Source organism: Triturus cristatus, chromosome 7 (assembly GCF_964204655.1).
Source record: "Triturus cristatus chromosome 7, aTriCri1.1, whole genome shotgun sequence".
NCBI lineage: Eukaryota > Metazoa > Chordata > Amphibia > Caudata > Salamandridae > Triturus > Triturus cristatus.
In genome coordinates, this window is record NC_140590.1 from 791,366,660 (window position 1) to 791,380,342 (window position 13,683).

Sequence of the window (13,683 nt, forward strand, 5' to 3'; positions counted from 1 at the left end):
AGCCCTTCTCAGCATTTGTCATTTAAAGGGGAGACCTTGTGGTTTTGCAATGTTGTACTTTGCTATTTTGCATTGTAGCTCTTTACTGTCTTAGGTTGGCCGATTTCTGTTTTTACTGACAGCCCAATCTCCGTTTCCACACCAGCATCAGTTCTATCTTTTTAGGTCTGTAAGGTGTGTAGTGAAAGTGCCATTTTATTTGTCATCTGTAAATATTCTTGCAGCTGGACGCATGCTTTAGTCGACCTGCTGTGGTTACTACTGTATTTGGAAGGCGTTGAGTAATAATTTTCGGAGGCAGTTTGGATGTAGTCAGTGTTAATCTAAAGGTGGGTGCGCCAGTGTGAGGGAGTTGTGGGTGTCACCAATATATTTGGACTTTGTGATCTAAATATGGTGGCTAGATGCACTTAGAGGTGGGTACGCCACTGAAGGATCAAGCCAGATGCTTCGTGCAGCTTGAGGTCCTCTTAAACCCTCATGCCAAAAACAAGAGGAGCTTTCATGTGGTTTCTGCCTGTCATCCACCCACTGCCCTCAAAACAAATCCAAAACCTTTGATGTTAAAAAAGAAATGAGATAGCCACGAAGTGACTGAATTGAATAATGTAAAACCAGACAACCCAGAATCAGTCCTGGCTTCCCAACTTGACCAAATAGTATGATCCTAGGCAAATATTTATTTCACTATCACTCCTTTTAATTTGTTCTCGTGTTTGAGAGCACCTCCAAATACATGAGTTCAGGATGTGCGCTGTACAAATAATTTTTGTTTGATTTAATGGTCTCTAATCTTGCGCCGTGTATAACGTCAGGCTTGCTTCTTAGTTCACTAATGGCATTGTCGTCAAGGCAGTGGCGGGGCAGGAATGTTTCTATGTTCATGTTTGAAAATTATCACTTTTAATAAATACCGCTGAATGCACTGATGTATTAAGGGGAAACGTATCTGCATGTTAAAAAAACACTTTTGTATAGACTTTAACATATTTCCACGCTTGGTGCATTGTTTACATGGCTTCTATTTTCAAGGCCCGTCTTGTGCATGGGCTCTTAGATCCAGAGTCGACCCTTGGCTCGACTCTCTTTCAATTTGTTGGCTCACCCATCTCTCTACATGCACTCCCTCGCCTGAAAATAAGTTGTGTGGTCGCCCACTGAGTGCTGAAGTAAGCAGGCTTCCCATGCTGCTGGGTGTCAAAAGCCTCAACACTGACATGAAGCCAAATGTTGTTTGAATTTAACAAAGTAGGTTTTATTTGTAAATGGGGTGGCTTTAACAGTGTCTAAAAAGTACAAATTGTAATTATTATTATTATACAGTAAGTTTGTGTGTGTATATATTTAATATGAAACCTATCATTAAAATGTACACATTCTGGACACTCGACTAATGCATCCGCTGCCAGGATATGTGCTCAACCTCCATCCCGAGGTCGACAAATATTGGGACCGTTAGGTTGAGTAGAAAAAAGAACACAGGTGTAAGTGTAGTTTATAAGACACTTTTTATGTTATTGTATAATTTACTCTGTTAACGTTTAAAAACGCATAAGTCATAATTGTACAGAATGTCCTGATCAGATTTGAATATTGCGTTTTTGAACCGCATCAACAGGTATTTTCTCTGTGCTTGAAGATTTTGCCTTAGGATAGTTACTACGCCGGTCCAGGTTTAATTCTCATACAAAAACCTGTACCACCTTTGTTAATAATGCCCCTCATTCAAACTTAGACTGTCCAAATCTGCCACCTGCCACTTGTCCTTATATCGTAGTTCTAACAGGTGTTCCCCCTTTAGTCCAAGGAGTGACAGAATCCTGGTCCTCTCTGCGAAACAAAGTGGTGGATTGGCTAGTCAAACAGACATTTCAACGTGCTTAATACCAATCAAATAATTATGGTACGGAGAGTCGCCTGGATCGGCCCTTCACAAAAAACCATCCAGGGAGACTGTATTATTGTCAACTTTAGTACCCCTAGAGCTGCTCGTTCCATCTTAGCACAAAGGGAAGACCTCTCGCCTCATACAACTGCAATCTTCTCTGTTCCGCTTGGTTTTTTCTATCGCCCGCATACCCACCCACCTAAAAAATCGAATGGCTCCATTTTAACGCAAAATAGATTTGATTCCTTGTCACTAATAGAGGAAGTAGATTGACAATCCACGACCTCAAAGCTCTCTAATATTCTAAAATCTGCGTTAGTAATCAATAATAAACTACGCCACCTAACCACCACACCTGAAAGAGAGTCCTCACCATTGAGCAATTCTTCATCTTCACTCCCTTATCAACTTCCCCCACCGTTTACACTCCCACAAGTTATCCCACATCTCTATTCAAATCCCACAGAAACTCAAACAAATCTATTAACCACAATCCATTTAGACTCAAAACTGATCCCCATTCCTGAAGATTCTCTCCCTGAACATAAAACTCATCCACCTATTCCATCAAAGAATCCAGAAAAACTTCCTGCCCTCTATCCAGTAAGTGTAATCTATTGGAACGTCGCAGGCCTTCACTCAAAATTTCATCATGAGGGTTGGCTAGCATTTGTAAGGCGGCACGACATCATCTGCCTGCAGGAAACTTGGGCACTTTCTCCTATTCATCTAAATGGCTACAGGACTTTTTTTTTCTCCTGCGCTTCCTTCACTCTCAGGACGGGCTAAGGGAGGTTTAGTGACTTATATTTCCAATCTAATTTCAGGACAATCCATCAGCGTACAAAAAACTGAGCCCAATTATCAGATTATATCCATAACCCTCAATAAACTTACTCACGTGCTGATAGTAAACTTCTATAACAACTTGCAAGATTTCCAACTGATTGGTTTGCTGAAAGAAATCCGTTCCTTCCTCCTAGAATATCACAATCAGCCCCAAGCGAAAAATCCCATCCTAATCTGGGGAGGAGATTTCAATTTATCAATATGCGAGAAAAACTATATTACCTGTGGCGTTATGGATCATAAAGAAACCCCCTCCACTCATTTCTCTCACTCTCCTAAAGGATCGCTGTTGAATAAAACTATGTCCTTGCTCCAACTAACTTTCTCTAATGAGCTATTAACTCCTAACATCAAGTTAAGCCCTACATATCACGGCAGAGGAGCTTCGACCTGTATAGACTTTATATTAATGTCACTTAGTGCAGTCAATCTAATCACCAACTTTATCACCCATGATTGCGCTTACAGCGACCATTTCCCTATTTCTATTACCTTGGAACTAACCGGTTGCACTACCCACGCAAAGAATTCCCTACACCAAGAAAACCTGACAATGAACAGACCAAATGACTATGCCTTAAAATGGTCTTGTATCGATCCTGAAAATTTTGGGGAAGAGACCGTAAAAGGGAACATGGCAGCTTTTACAACTTGTCTGGCTGAGTCCTCCTCACCTCACGAGGTCATAGCAAACTTCAAAATCATCATTATAGAGATAAACAAGGCTCTGACTATTTTCCCAAAAACCAAAAGGAAAACGAAAGTCAGCTGGTTCAATTCTATTTGCTCCAAGGCACACCTAGCACTTAAATCAGCTCTAAAGAGAGTTCCTAGAGATAAAACAGAGGTTTCCCTACGGAGGAAATTTTATAACAAGACTCTTAAGATCCGCAAGAAAAAACTCAAAGAAGAACTTTGGATTGCCCTACAAAACAGCTCTAAACTAAAGGACTCCTCAGCTTTCTGGGAGGTTATTAACTCTGCTTTCCTCTCAGGCCCAAAAGATCGTGGAACCGTAGATGTCACCATAACTGAGAATGTATGGATTGATCATTTTTCGCATATGTTCGGGCTTATAGATCCATCTTTGCCACCCCCAGGCCCCCCCCCCCGAACAGACCATATTAACCCCTAGTTATGCCTCTAATTTTCCCCCTTTAGATTTCACCCTGGCAGACATCACTTCAACTCTTAAAGCTAGCCGGGGAGGGAAGGCTCCAGGGCCGGATGGGGTTCCCGTGGACTTATATAAATCTAACACTGATCTATGGGCCCCCCTTCTACTCAGTGTGCTGGAAGCCACTAGTGAGACTGGACCAATGGACTCTTGGTCGGACTCCATTTTAGTTCCAATCTTTAAAGAGGGGGACCGCAACAACCCGTCTTGTTACCGACCCATCTCGTTACTTGATTCTTTGGGTAAAGTGGTGGGTCGTATTTTACTTGACCGGTTGCAATGTTGGACGGAACACAATAACATCATTTCCGACCTTCAATACGGTTTTAGGGAGGGCCTGGGTACCACCGAGCAGGTCCTAAACTTGGTCCTATTACGAGGGAAATATGTGAACGCGAAGGGAAGTAGCCTCTGCATGGCTTATGTTGACCTCTCTGCAGCGTTTGACTGCGTCTCGCATGTAAAATTATGGTCAATCTTGCTAGATATAGGGGTGGATAAGACCTTAGTCAACTATATTAGAGAACTCTACTCAAACCCTACTGCCAGAGTAAGGTTCGGTACAGGGGGCCAGTTATCCTCATCGTTCAGGGTAGAGCGGGGAGTTAGACAGGGCTGTGTCCTGGCTCCCTTTCTTTTTACCATCTATACCAACGGCCTGGAGGCAGCTATGTTGGAGGGGAGCCAGGACCTGCCTCAGATTAACAACCGCCCAATCCCCGCACTACTATATGCGGACGATGCGGTAATCCTCGCTCGTACCCCACTAGAATTACAACGCTCCCTAAACCGCTATTATAATTTCATGTCCAACCTAGAGCTAAAGATTAACCCAAATAAAACCTTTATTATGACCTCTGGTAAAAAACCACTAAAGGGATATGGTACTTACATTACTAACACAAAGATCGACCACACAACAACTTATCCCTACCTAGGAGTGGTGATAGACGAAAGGGGGACCTGGAAAAGGGAAATCGAGGCCAGAAACCTCCAGTTTTTGAAAGCTACAATGGCTCTAGTATCTTTCACCCAGAGACTCGGAAAGAGACCCCCTAAAGAAATTCTGGAAATTTTCCGCCCAAAGTGTATTACCACCGCCACTTATGGTGCGGGCATATGGGGATATGCTCAAGTGGATTCCATTCAAAAAACTGAAAACCGCTTTCTGAGATACTTATTATCAGTCCCCACTCTTCATCTACCTATTGCTGTCATCAAGAACTCGGTTTGCCATACATCACTGATTCCATCCGATTGCAACCGATTCTGTTGTGGCACCGCATTTGGACCTCGGACAAGCTGCTTTTTACCCAAGCAATCATCAAGGACTGCAAAAAACTGGAACACTCTCAAAAAATCCCCTGGTTACATTATGTTCAGAAATTCTTTAAGGATTTGGGCCGTCCTAACTTCTACGCAGCTCCCCAGGACATGGTAACGATCCCACGTAAGCTATTAAAGGCTGAATGTCTAAAACATCTTGACGATCTCCGTCTGGCCGTTGAAGCCAATAAACTTTCTGTTCAGCATTCTTTATTAATACAAACTTCTTATGAAATTGAGCCCTACTTAACCCTAAATTTCCCAACTTATGATGTTTTTCTACTCACCAGATTTAGATTTAATAATTTTCATCATCTTATCACTTTTCCCAATATTAATGACTGGTCAAGGGAGCTTTCTACCAGCCCTTGTGACGACATCTCCTCACAGTCCCTTCTACATGTTATTTTTTTCTGCAAGTTTTATTTTGAACCCAGAAAACGGTGGCTGAAACCCCTTTTGCTACAAATACCCCTACGTCAATGCCGCCCGGCCCTGCTAGCACTACAAATGTTGGACTCTCCTGTGACATGTTTTAACATTGCAAAGTTGTTAAAATTCTGCATAAGGCATCGAACAAATCTATAATTATATTTTGATCCTAGGATTGCCAGCTGCATTTTAACAAATTCTTAAAAAACCTGTGTCATAACTATTTTCTTAAATGAAAACTCAAATGAATTATGTTCTCAAACTAAGATATTTTGCACTTGACACGTTCTGTTATCTCTGTGTCTATTAACCTCCACACAGAATGAACAGTTTTTATGAAAACGTTGGTTTGTTAAAATCTTGAGTGTAATATTTATATTGATAAATCTTATTAACTATGTTGTATTTGTATTTTGCTTTTATGGTTGTGCTTCGCATTCCAAATAAAGCTTTTATTGAATTGAATATTGAATTGCATAAGTCATAATTGTACAGAATGTCCTGATCAGATTTGAATATTGCGTTTTTGAACCGCATCAACAGGTATTTTCTCTGTGCTTGAAGATTTTGCCTTAGGATAGTTACTACGCCGGTCCAGGTTTAATTCTCATACAAAAACCTGTACCACCTTTGTTAATAATGGCCCTCCGACATAGTCGACTCCAGGCACAAGCAAAGGTGTCTAGTAAACTCCAAGCGAGGCTTATTACTCAAAACGCGCCATTTTAAGCAATTTCATTAACACTCAGGGTTTAAGTTGAGCCGATGGTTACAGGTGTGGATCACCGGTACTCATTATTGGGGACTGGCACTTCTTTTTAGGCACTAGACATGGACACAGGGCAAGAGGGAGAAAACACAAAAGTGGGAGAGAAAGATAGATAAAAACAAAAACAGGAAATGAGGAGAAAGAGCAAGATGCTGAAATTTTGAGAAGGAAAGAAAGCAGGGATGAAGAGGAACGTAAGAGCAGTGCTTTACATGGACCAGTACTGTCCGGAGTACCGGCACTTTTTAATTTTGCGAGGGAGAGTACCGGCACTTCTCAGAAACAAGCAGGTACTCTGGTACAGAGTGCCTGCACTTCTATTTTTCCATGTCAAGCACTGCTTAAGAGTGATGTCTGGTGGTGGCTTGAAGATGCGGTTCAAGACTAGGTATTGGCACCCGACATTTTTGCTGCTGTCAATGTGCACAAGTGTGTGTACAATATGTGGCACTGGGTTCCGTGTGTGTGTGCACCCGTGTAGTAGGTCACTGAGTGCTTTGTGTGTGCATGCACTTACATGCAGTTCCATATCTGGGCATGATGAATGGGCACACTATATACTGTGCTCCAGGGTGCAGCTTGCCTGTGCTTTATATTGCGCATAACTCAGCACCTAACTCTGCATCCCTTCTTCACCTCACACAGGAACACTGAGCAAGAGGAGTCCCTGACCCTGCCATTGCTGATGAACAGTCTGGAGCAGGCCAAGCAGAAGCTGGCAGACTTTCCTGAGTCGGTGGCGGTGAGTGATCATCTGTGCAGAGATCTGTGAGCGAGTGAAGCCCTGTGCAAAGTTACTGGGATATGTGGGACGCCCCATGCAAAGGTCTCTGAGATCTGTGAGCGAGTGGCACCCTATGTAAAGATATCTGGGATTTGTGAGCGACGGGTGCCCCATGCTAAGATCTGTGAGCGTGTGACCCTCCTGTGCAGGACACTAGAGGAAGATCTACTTGGTGTGTGAATGGCAGTTGCAGTGGTCGGCTTACAAAAGTGACCACATGAAGGATGTCCAGCATTTTGCTGTTGGGCGTGTACGAAGAAAATAATGACTTCTTCGTGCTCCCAATCTTTAGATTTCAGCCGCACTCTTTACCTGAAGTATTCATGTGTGTCTGAAACTTCTTACTTCCTATAATCTGACAGATAACACTGAACGACCTCGGACCTGGGGGAACTGGGTTCGAGTCTCGGTAACGACGCTAAAACATCCTGTGATTCTGGGCAAATCACTTAATCTCCCCGTGCCTAACAAAAATAAATAAATTTTAAAAAAAAATGAATGTGTGTCCTCATGTAACGTAACTGGTGCTATGTAAAGCGCTCTGATACCTGGTTGGATTCAGGTCAAGTTTGCGCTATATAAAACTCTGCAAGAAAAACAACAACAAAAAAAACAGAATAAAACCGAGACAAGTGGATGCATATGATAAGATTCTTAGTTTTCCTCCCTGGTATGAGGAGGGGTTTTAAGGTGGAAGAGCAAATTTTCATTTGAATGACTTTCTAACTGCCAAGAATGCAATTGTTAAAAAAATATATATATGGTGCAAGAATGCAACTGTTAAAAAAAAAAAAATTGGTGTAAAATTGAGCAGATGTATCTAAATTTGTTCCCGCAATGAAAAAAAAGTTTCTGATGAAGAATCCAGATTGCTTTTCTACTCCCTAAGAAATCTCTTTATACTCAGCTTCCTAAAGGTTGGAATAAAATACTTCCACTTCAGAAATCTTATCGGGAGCACCATTTGAGTGTGGCGAGTGGTTTACATTAGAGACACAGAAAGCGTTTTTGCAGGGGGCCTAGCAGTACCCTCACAATCTCCAGATAAATGATGGATACAATAACGCAGAGCAAAATTCTTGCTAACTTAATGTTTTGCGAATGCTTTACCAATCTTACTGTGGTCATCTTAGTATTGGCAAGTGGCTGTGATATTTCTGGAGGAGAATTGACATGATCTTATCTCCTGCTAACTAGCTCTGGCTCCACAAGCTGCATTAATATCAGGGCCACTGAAATTATGTGGTTTTGCGCCTGTGGCATTTACCACATAATTGTGGATTTGCTGCATTTGCAACATAATTAATCCGTCATCTGATCATTAATCTGCAGATTTTAACCAAAAAAAAAGTCTTGCTCAAATGGATCAAAAGTTACTGAAAACGTTGCACCCTATCCTGCACAGTGGGAGATCCTTCGCAAAAGTTGACTGATCATCTTTCAGTTGCTTATTGCTGTGTTTGGTTGTCCAACCTTTTTTGTAAACCTTTGAGAGTCTATTCTAATATTAATATATCACCAGCATGTAGAAGGCAGGTCCTTTCCTCACCGCCTACCTTTAGAGTGCCTTGCCTGTGTGAGGAAAGAACTCTGGTAAATCAGATACATATAGGGAGATTAGCAAGGAGGCTAGAAGGCAACCTTGTTGTAGCCTATTTATTCTTAGAATCTTTGTTGAGCGGACTTGATTTCCTCCCTAAAGAACCTGACACCAGGTGGATGAGTAAAGGGCCACTATTAAGTGGCGTAGAGGTTGAGGGATTCCCAGGGTGGAGACGGTCTTCAAAGGGTGGGTCTGTTGACCATGTCAAAAGCAGTGGAGAAGTCAGTACATACTTTTCTGTGATAGCCTGGATTATTATAATATTATCCAGTGTGGCACAGTTTAACCTACAACCTGCTTGTTTCCTACGGAGAACGCTGGTGTCAACTTTCTACCCTTCCATATGTTCTAATCAGTGGTCGAACTGGGGGAAAAAAAGTAGGAGAACTGTGGGCGGAGAATCAGAGGGCAGGAATAACCCAAGGATTGGATCAGTGGGCGGAGTCGGAGGTGTGGCCGGAATGTGAAAACACCCCAATTTTTTGAATTTGTTTGGCATTTCACTAACCAGTTACAACTTATGGTATTTAATGCAACCACTAGATACACATGAATATTTAAGGTTTAAAATGAGTTATTGACATTAAAATACATTCCCAAAGTGAGATATGTTTCCAGTAACAGAATGTCCCAAATAAGCTAAATGTGGAAGCACAAAACATTTGTTTGCGAGCATTGGAGTTTGTCATCAGCACTTCGCCTCCCTTTTTCCACAAGACTAGTTAAAACATGAATGGTAAAATATTCTAGTTTGCAAATGTTTTCTATATAATGATGATGCTGCCATATTTGCCACATAATGCAACATCTGCTGTATAATCTGCCACTTTTAACTAATAAATTGTAGCTCAAACGGATCAAAAGTTACTAAAAATGTGACTTGTGTTGCTACGAAGTGGATGGCCCTTTGCAGAGGTTGACTGGTCACCTTTCTCACGTCTGCATTTGTATGTTACACTGGTACTAATAAGGCAAAATCTTTCCAGACTGTTAGCATGTGTAAATCAATTATACGTGTGTAAATCACTGTATAGGAAATGTTACATAAGACCAAGGACTACAAGGTGTTGGAGTCACATGCTAAAAACACTAGTAGGAAGTATAGTTTAATAGTGATTGGTGTGGAGAAACACAAACTAAGAATTTAAAATGTAATATAATGTTAGGGGTTCTCTTTAATAATCCGAATTGATTTCTATCCAAATGAACACTTTTTGCAACATTAGGATAATCAAAGACTGTTGGAAAAAAACATAAAGCTCTAATATTTACCTTGCAGTTTGTATGCAGCTCTTAGATGACAGTTAATCGTTCACTGTTCTATGTTAGGATTTTAACTTATAAACTGCAAGTAACAAAAGGATCTCTCTGGCCAAAGCAGTAACCCACTGACCTATTCACATTATGTGCTCTTTGTGCTCTGCATGTTACATGTTCTTTGCAGCTGGCACATCAACCCTCTGTGCTATCTCTCCATGAGTCAAATCTTCCACTAGACAAAACTCTGATCTCTCTCTAGGAAGAACATTAATCACCTGAGTTATCAAGACATTTCTATTGTTGCCGAAAATTGCTGGAGGCCAAAAAGGAGGCAGCAAGCCCTTTTAAAACCATAATATACTTGCAAACATAACACCCCACCCAAAGTCAGTGCCCGTTGCGGTCACTCTGAGGCCCTTCCAAGGGGGTCTGTGACCTCAGTGGTAGAGTCATTGTCGCCCTAGGGTGTGCTGCTTCATAGACCTGCCTGCAAGATTGGAGGCGAACTTCAGCATGGATTGTGGTGGACCGGCTTTCAAGGTTAACCCACACTTGCCACTGCTAGGGTCCACCTGCTGATGCTAAGACACCAGGGCTTCTAAGGTCTTGTGGGGCCTTCTAAGGTCTGGCACTGGAATGTGCTCCCTCAGGAAAGTGGTCTGGGGGACTGGTCATGAAGGCTGAACCTGGTTTCCCAGTTCCAAATTCAGCAATTGTGACCGTAGTGCCATATTCTCTCCCCCAACGAACACCATACTGCCCCACTGAGAGAAACTTGCACTGCCTTTAACTATAATCCAATTGTGACCAGCTATAAACACCTGGATGCAACTCAATTCAAAGTATGCTCTGGACAACAGCAATACGCTGCCTAATAAAAAAAGTAACAACATCCTGGAAAAAGCAAACACTCCTAGGGAATGCAAGAGAAAGTAAAACATGGGAATTGTAAGCAGGAACAACATGGTTACCTTAACGCTTTTACACTCACTATTCAGAAATCAGTGGGTGCTTTTGTCTGAAAAATTAAGGACAGGACCACAGGGCCCGAAAGAAACCCATTTCAATGTCCATTGCTTATATCCATACAAAACGTAAGCAGTGTGGTTTAAAAAGACCACATCCGTGAACACAGAGTCGCTGTACACATTTTGTTTTTCAATCCACCCATCAATCAGGCATTGCAGTACCTCCACGATTGGAGCACTTCCCCACCCAGGAAAAACAATGCTGTTCAAAGAAAGACAAGAAAACAATAGTAGAGCTTCACTGGCAAATGCTGTAAAGTGGCGCTACTGTGTTTTGGGGTGAATAAAACGAATCTGGCCACTTTACGACCACTCTGTCTTGCTTTATTTAGTTATGTATTTATTGTTCATATTTTGAACCTTTTATTCCTGAGGCTGCACTTTGAAAAAGAAAAATGTCAGAAAAAGACACATTTCCAGCAAAAGTGGTTTTCATTTTTGGATCCATTTCACAGAGGAACACATAAAGGAAAGGATGAAAGAGAGGGTGAGAACCGTTTCTTGCAGTCACGGTTTTCAGTAAGTGAGTAGGAGGGAGAGCAGAAGCGGACAGTGTCCGTGTCTACTCTGGGCAAGATAGAAAAGACAGACAGAGTCCTTTTCCTTCTCTGCTTCCCCGAACTGCCATGAACGTCAAGCCTTATCTATAGGCCTTGGCTATTTCTGCCGTCCTGGTAGGCAGGTTTCAAACAAAAAAGGTAGAGGAACGGAATCTATTGAAATAAAGAAGTAGGGGCAAGCTGTGTCCTGCCGATCCTGCCCACTTCGACGACTGGTTCAAATAGACTTTTAGCATAGATCTTTCCCACTACAACTAGGAGCGCTATTTGACTATGACTGCTGGGGGAAGCTCTGTTACCCTTTTTCTAAAGTGGGACGATATTAGTGCTTATCCAGGAAGGAGCAACTGTACATTCTGCACATAATAATATTCACAAATCTGAGGAAGGAATGAGGACCAAAGCAGAGCCTCTGTTTTTTAAAACCAAAATTGGTATCTCATCTAGCCCCATTGTGCGAGAGCATTGTGATTTCAAGTAGAACTTTTTATCGAAGCATGTTGGTTCATGTTCACAGAAGAAGTTGGCATTGCAAGCCTCCACCATGGAGCCTGCACCTGGGCTCTTATTGATGGTCGCATACAACTTTAAGTATTGTGCCCAGGTTGAGTTGAGGATAGATGAGGATGTTGCTACTTTTCTGGTTACACATACTTCAGCAACCAAGGACCAAAACTTCCTGATGATGTTAGAAATCACGGACTCTTTAGGGGCAGTCCATTTTAAATCCGCTTGTCTTTGCTTAGAGGCTGGTCTGAATCTATTTCTTTTTTTCTTTAGGTTCTAGATTCTTTTACCTCTTGCTTGGGAATGAAACACACATTGACACTGGTCTTCCTATTTATGACCCTATATGTATCTCTAATTTCTTTGGGATCCGGGCGGCAGTGTGATTGCAGGTTAGTTTGTGTAACTAAATTAGCCCTGGATGAGGCTGTTTTCTAACTTGCAAATGCTTCCATCTAGTGAGTACACTTTTCTAGAGAACTATAGGGCAAACACTTTAGATCTTCTTTGGTTTACTAAGTGAAGTATTTTAAGGCAGCCACTTTACCATCATCCTAGTGTGTACGCCCATTACATATGTTCAGAGAGACATGCTCCCTGTTGGTACCAGGCAAGTATTCCTCAACAGGAATATCTCATTTAAAGCATAATAAGTTATTATCACTCAATGAGTTATTGATGACCATAAAATTAGACTGTAGCCCAAATAGACTGTAAGAAACAGTTACATAATCAAAAATAACATGACATGCAATGTACTGGTTTGTGTAGTTAGCAGGAATGTAATTCTCAATTTCCCAATTAGAAATTAAACTGTCCTTGTTCCCCAAATATTTCAAAAGCATTTGCCCTCTTCCATCCAATTTACATGTGTCTGGAAAGGATGGACTCTGGATGTTCAGGGATTCCATTTTTTCAGTGTCTTCATAATCTTCCACTGCGAGTTGGATACCTTGGCATTCAGGTTCCCAACTAGGAGTACCAATGCCCCCTCAACCAAAGAAATGATTTGTGATAAACAAAAAAAAGTTTTGCTAGAGAATTATTCGTGAGGCCAGGTGGAATCTAAACATTCATCAGCAGAAATGTATGTTCAGCAGATGTTCCTTGAATCTTATACCTTGTACCAAATTAGAGACATGCATGAAACTAGAGTAATGCCATACATGCTCAGTGTTCAGTAGCGTCAAAATTACCCCACTCGAGTAGCCTCTACTCAAGGATGTATTGGGCAAATTAATTGTAATATATATTATTCTAAATAAACGCCAGAATGCCTCCATGTCGACTACATACACATAATATCAGCCTTCAGGCTGAAAAGAAGTGCCCATTTTTGTTCTATCATTTTATTTCAGGCCATGTTCGAGGAGATAAAGTTTAGGCCCATGTTAGGGTTCTGTGGGATAGCAGCTGATTGAAATGTAATGATTTAGCCAGCCATGGCCAGTTTCAAGACTCTTCCGATGGAGATACAGAGAGCAAATCATCCATGGGAGA

At 41.6% G+C, this 13,683-nt stretch overlaps 1 protein-coding gene across 2 annotated transcripts in view; it reads left to right on the plus strand.

Moving 5' to 3' along the window:
- The window catches only part of GEMIN5 (gem nuclear organelle associated protein 5), a 260,780-nt gene that overhangs the window by 205,935 nt on the left and 41,162 nt on the right, over nt 1-13,683 (plus strand). For both annotated transcript variants that reach the window (XM_085617620.1, XM_085617621.1), the window contains exon 28: nt 7,087-7,183. In XM_085617620.1, coding sequence (XP_085473746.1) covers nt 7,087-7,183 — 97 coding nt within the window. The remainder of the gene's footprint in view (nt 1-7,086; nt 7,184-13,683) is intronic.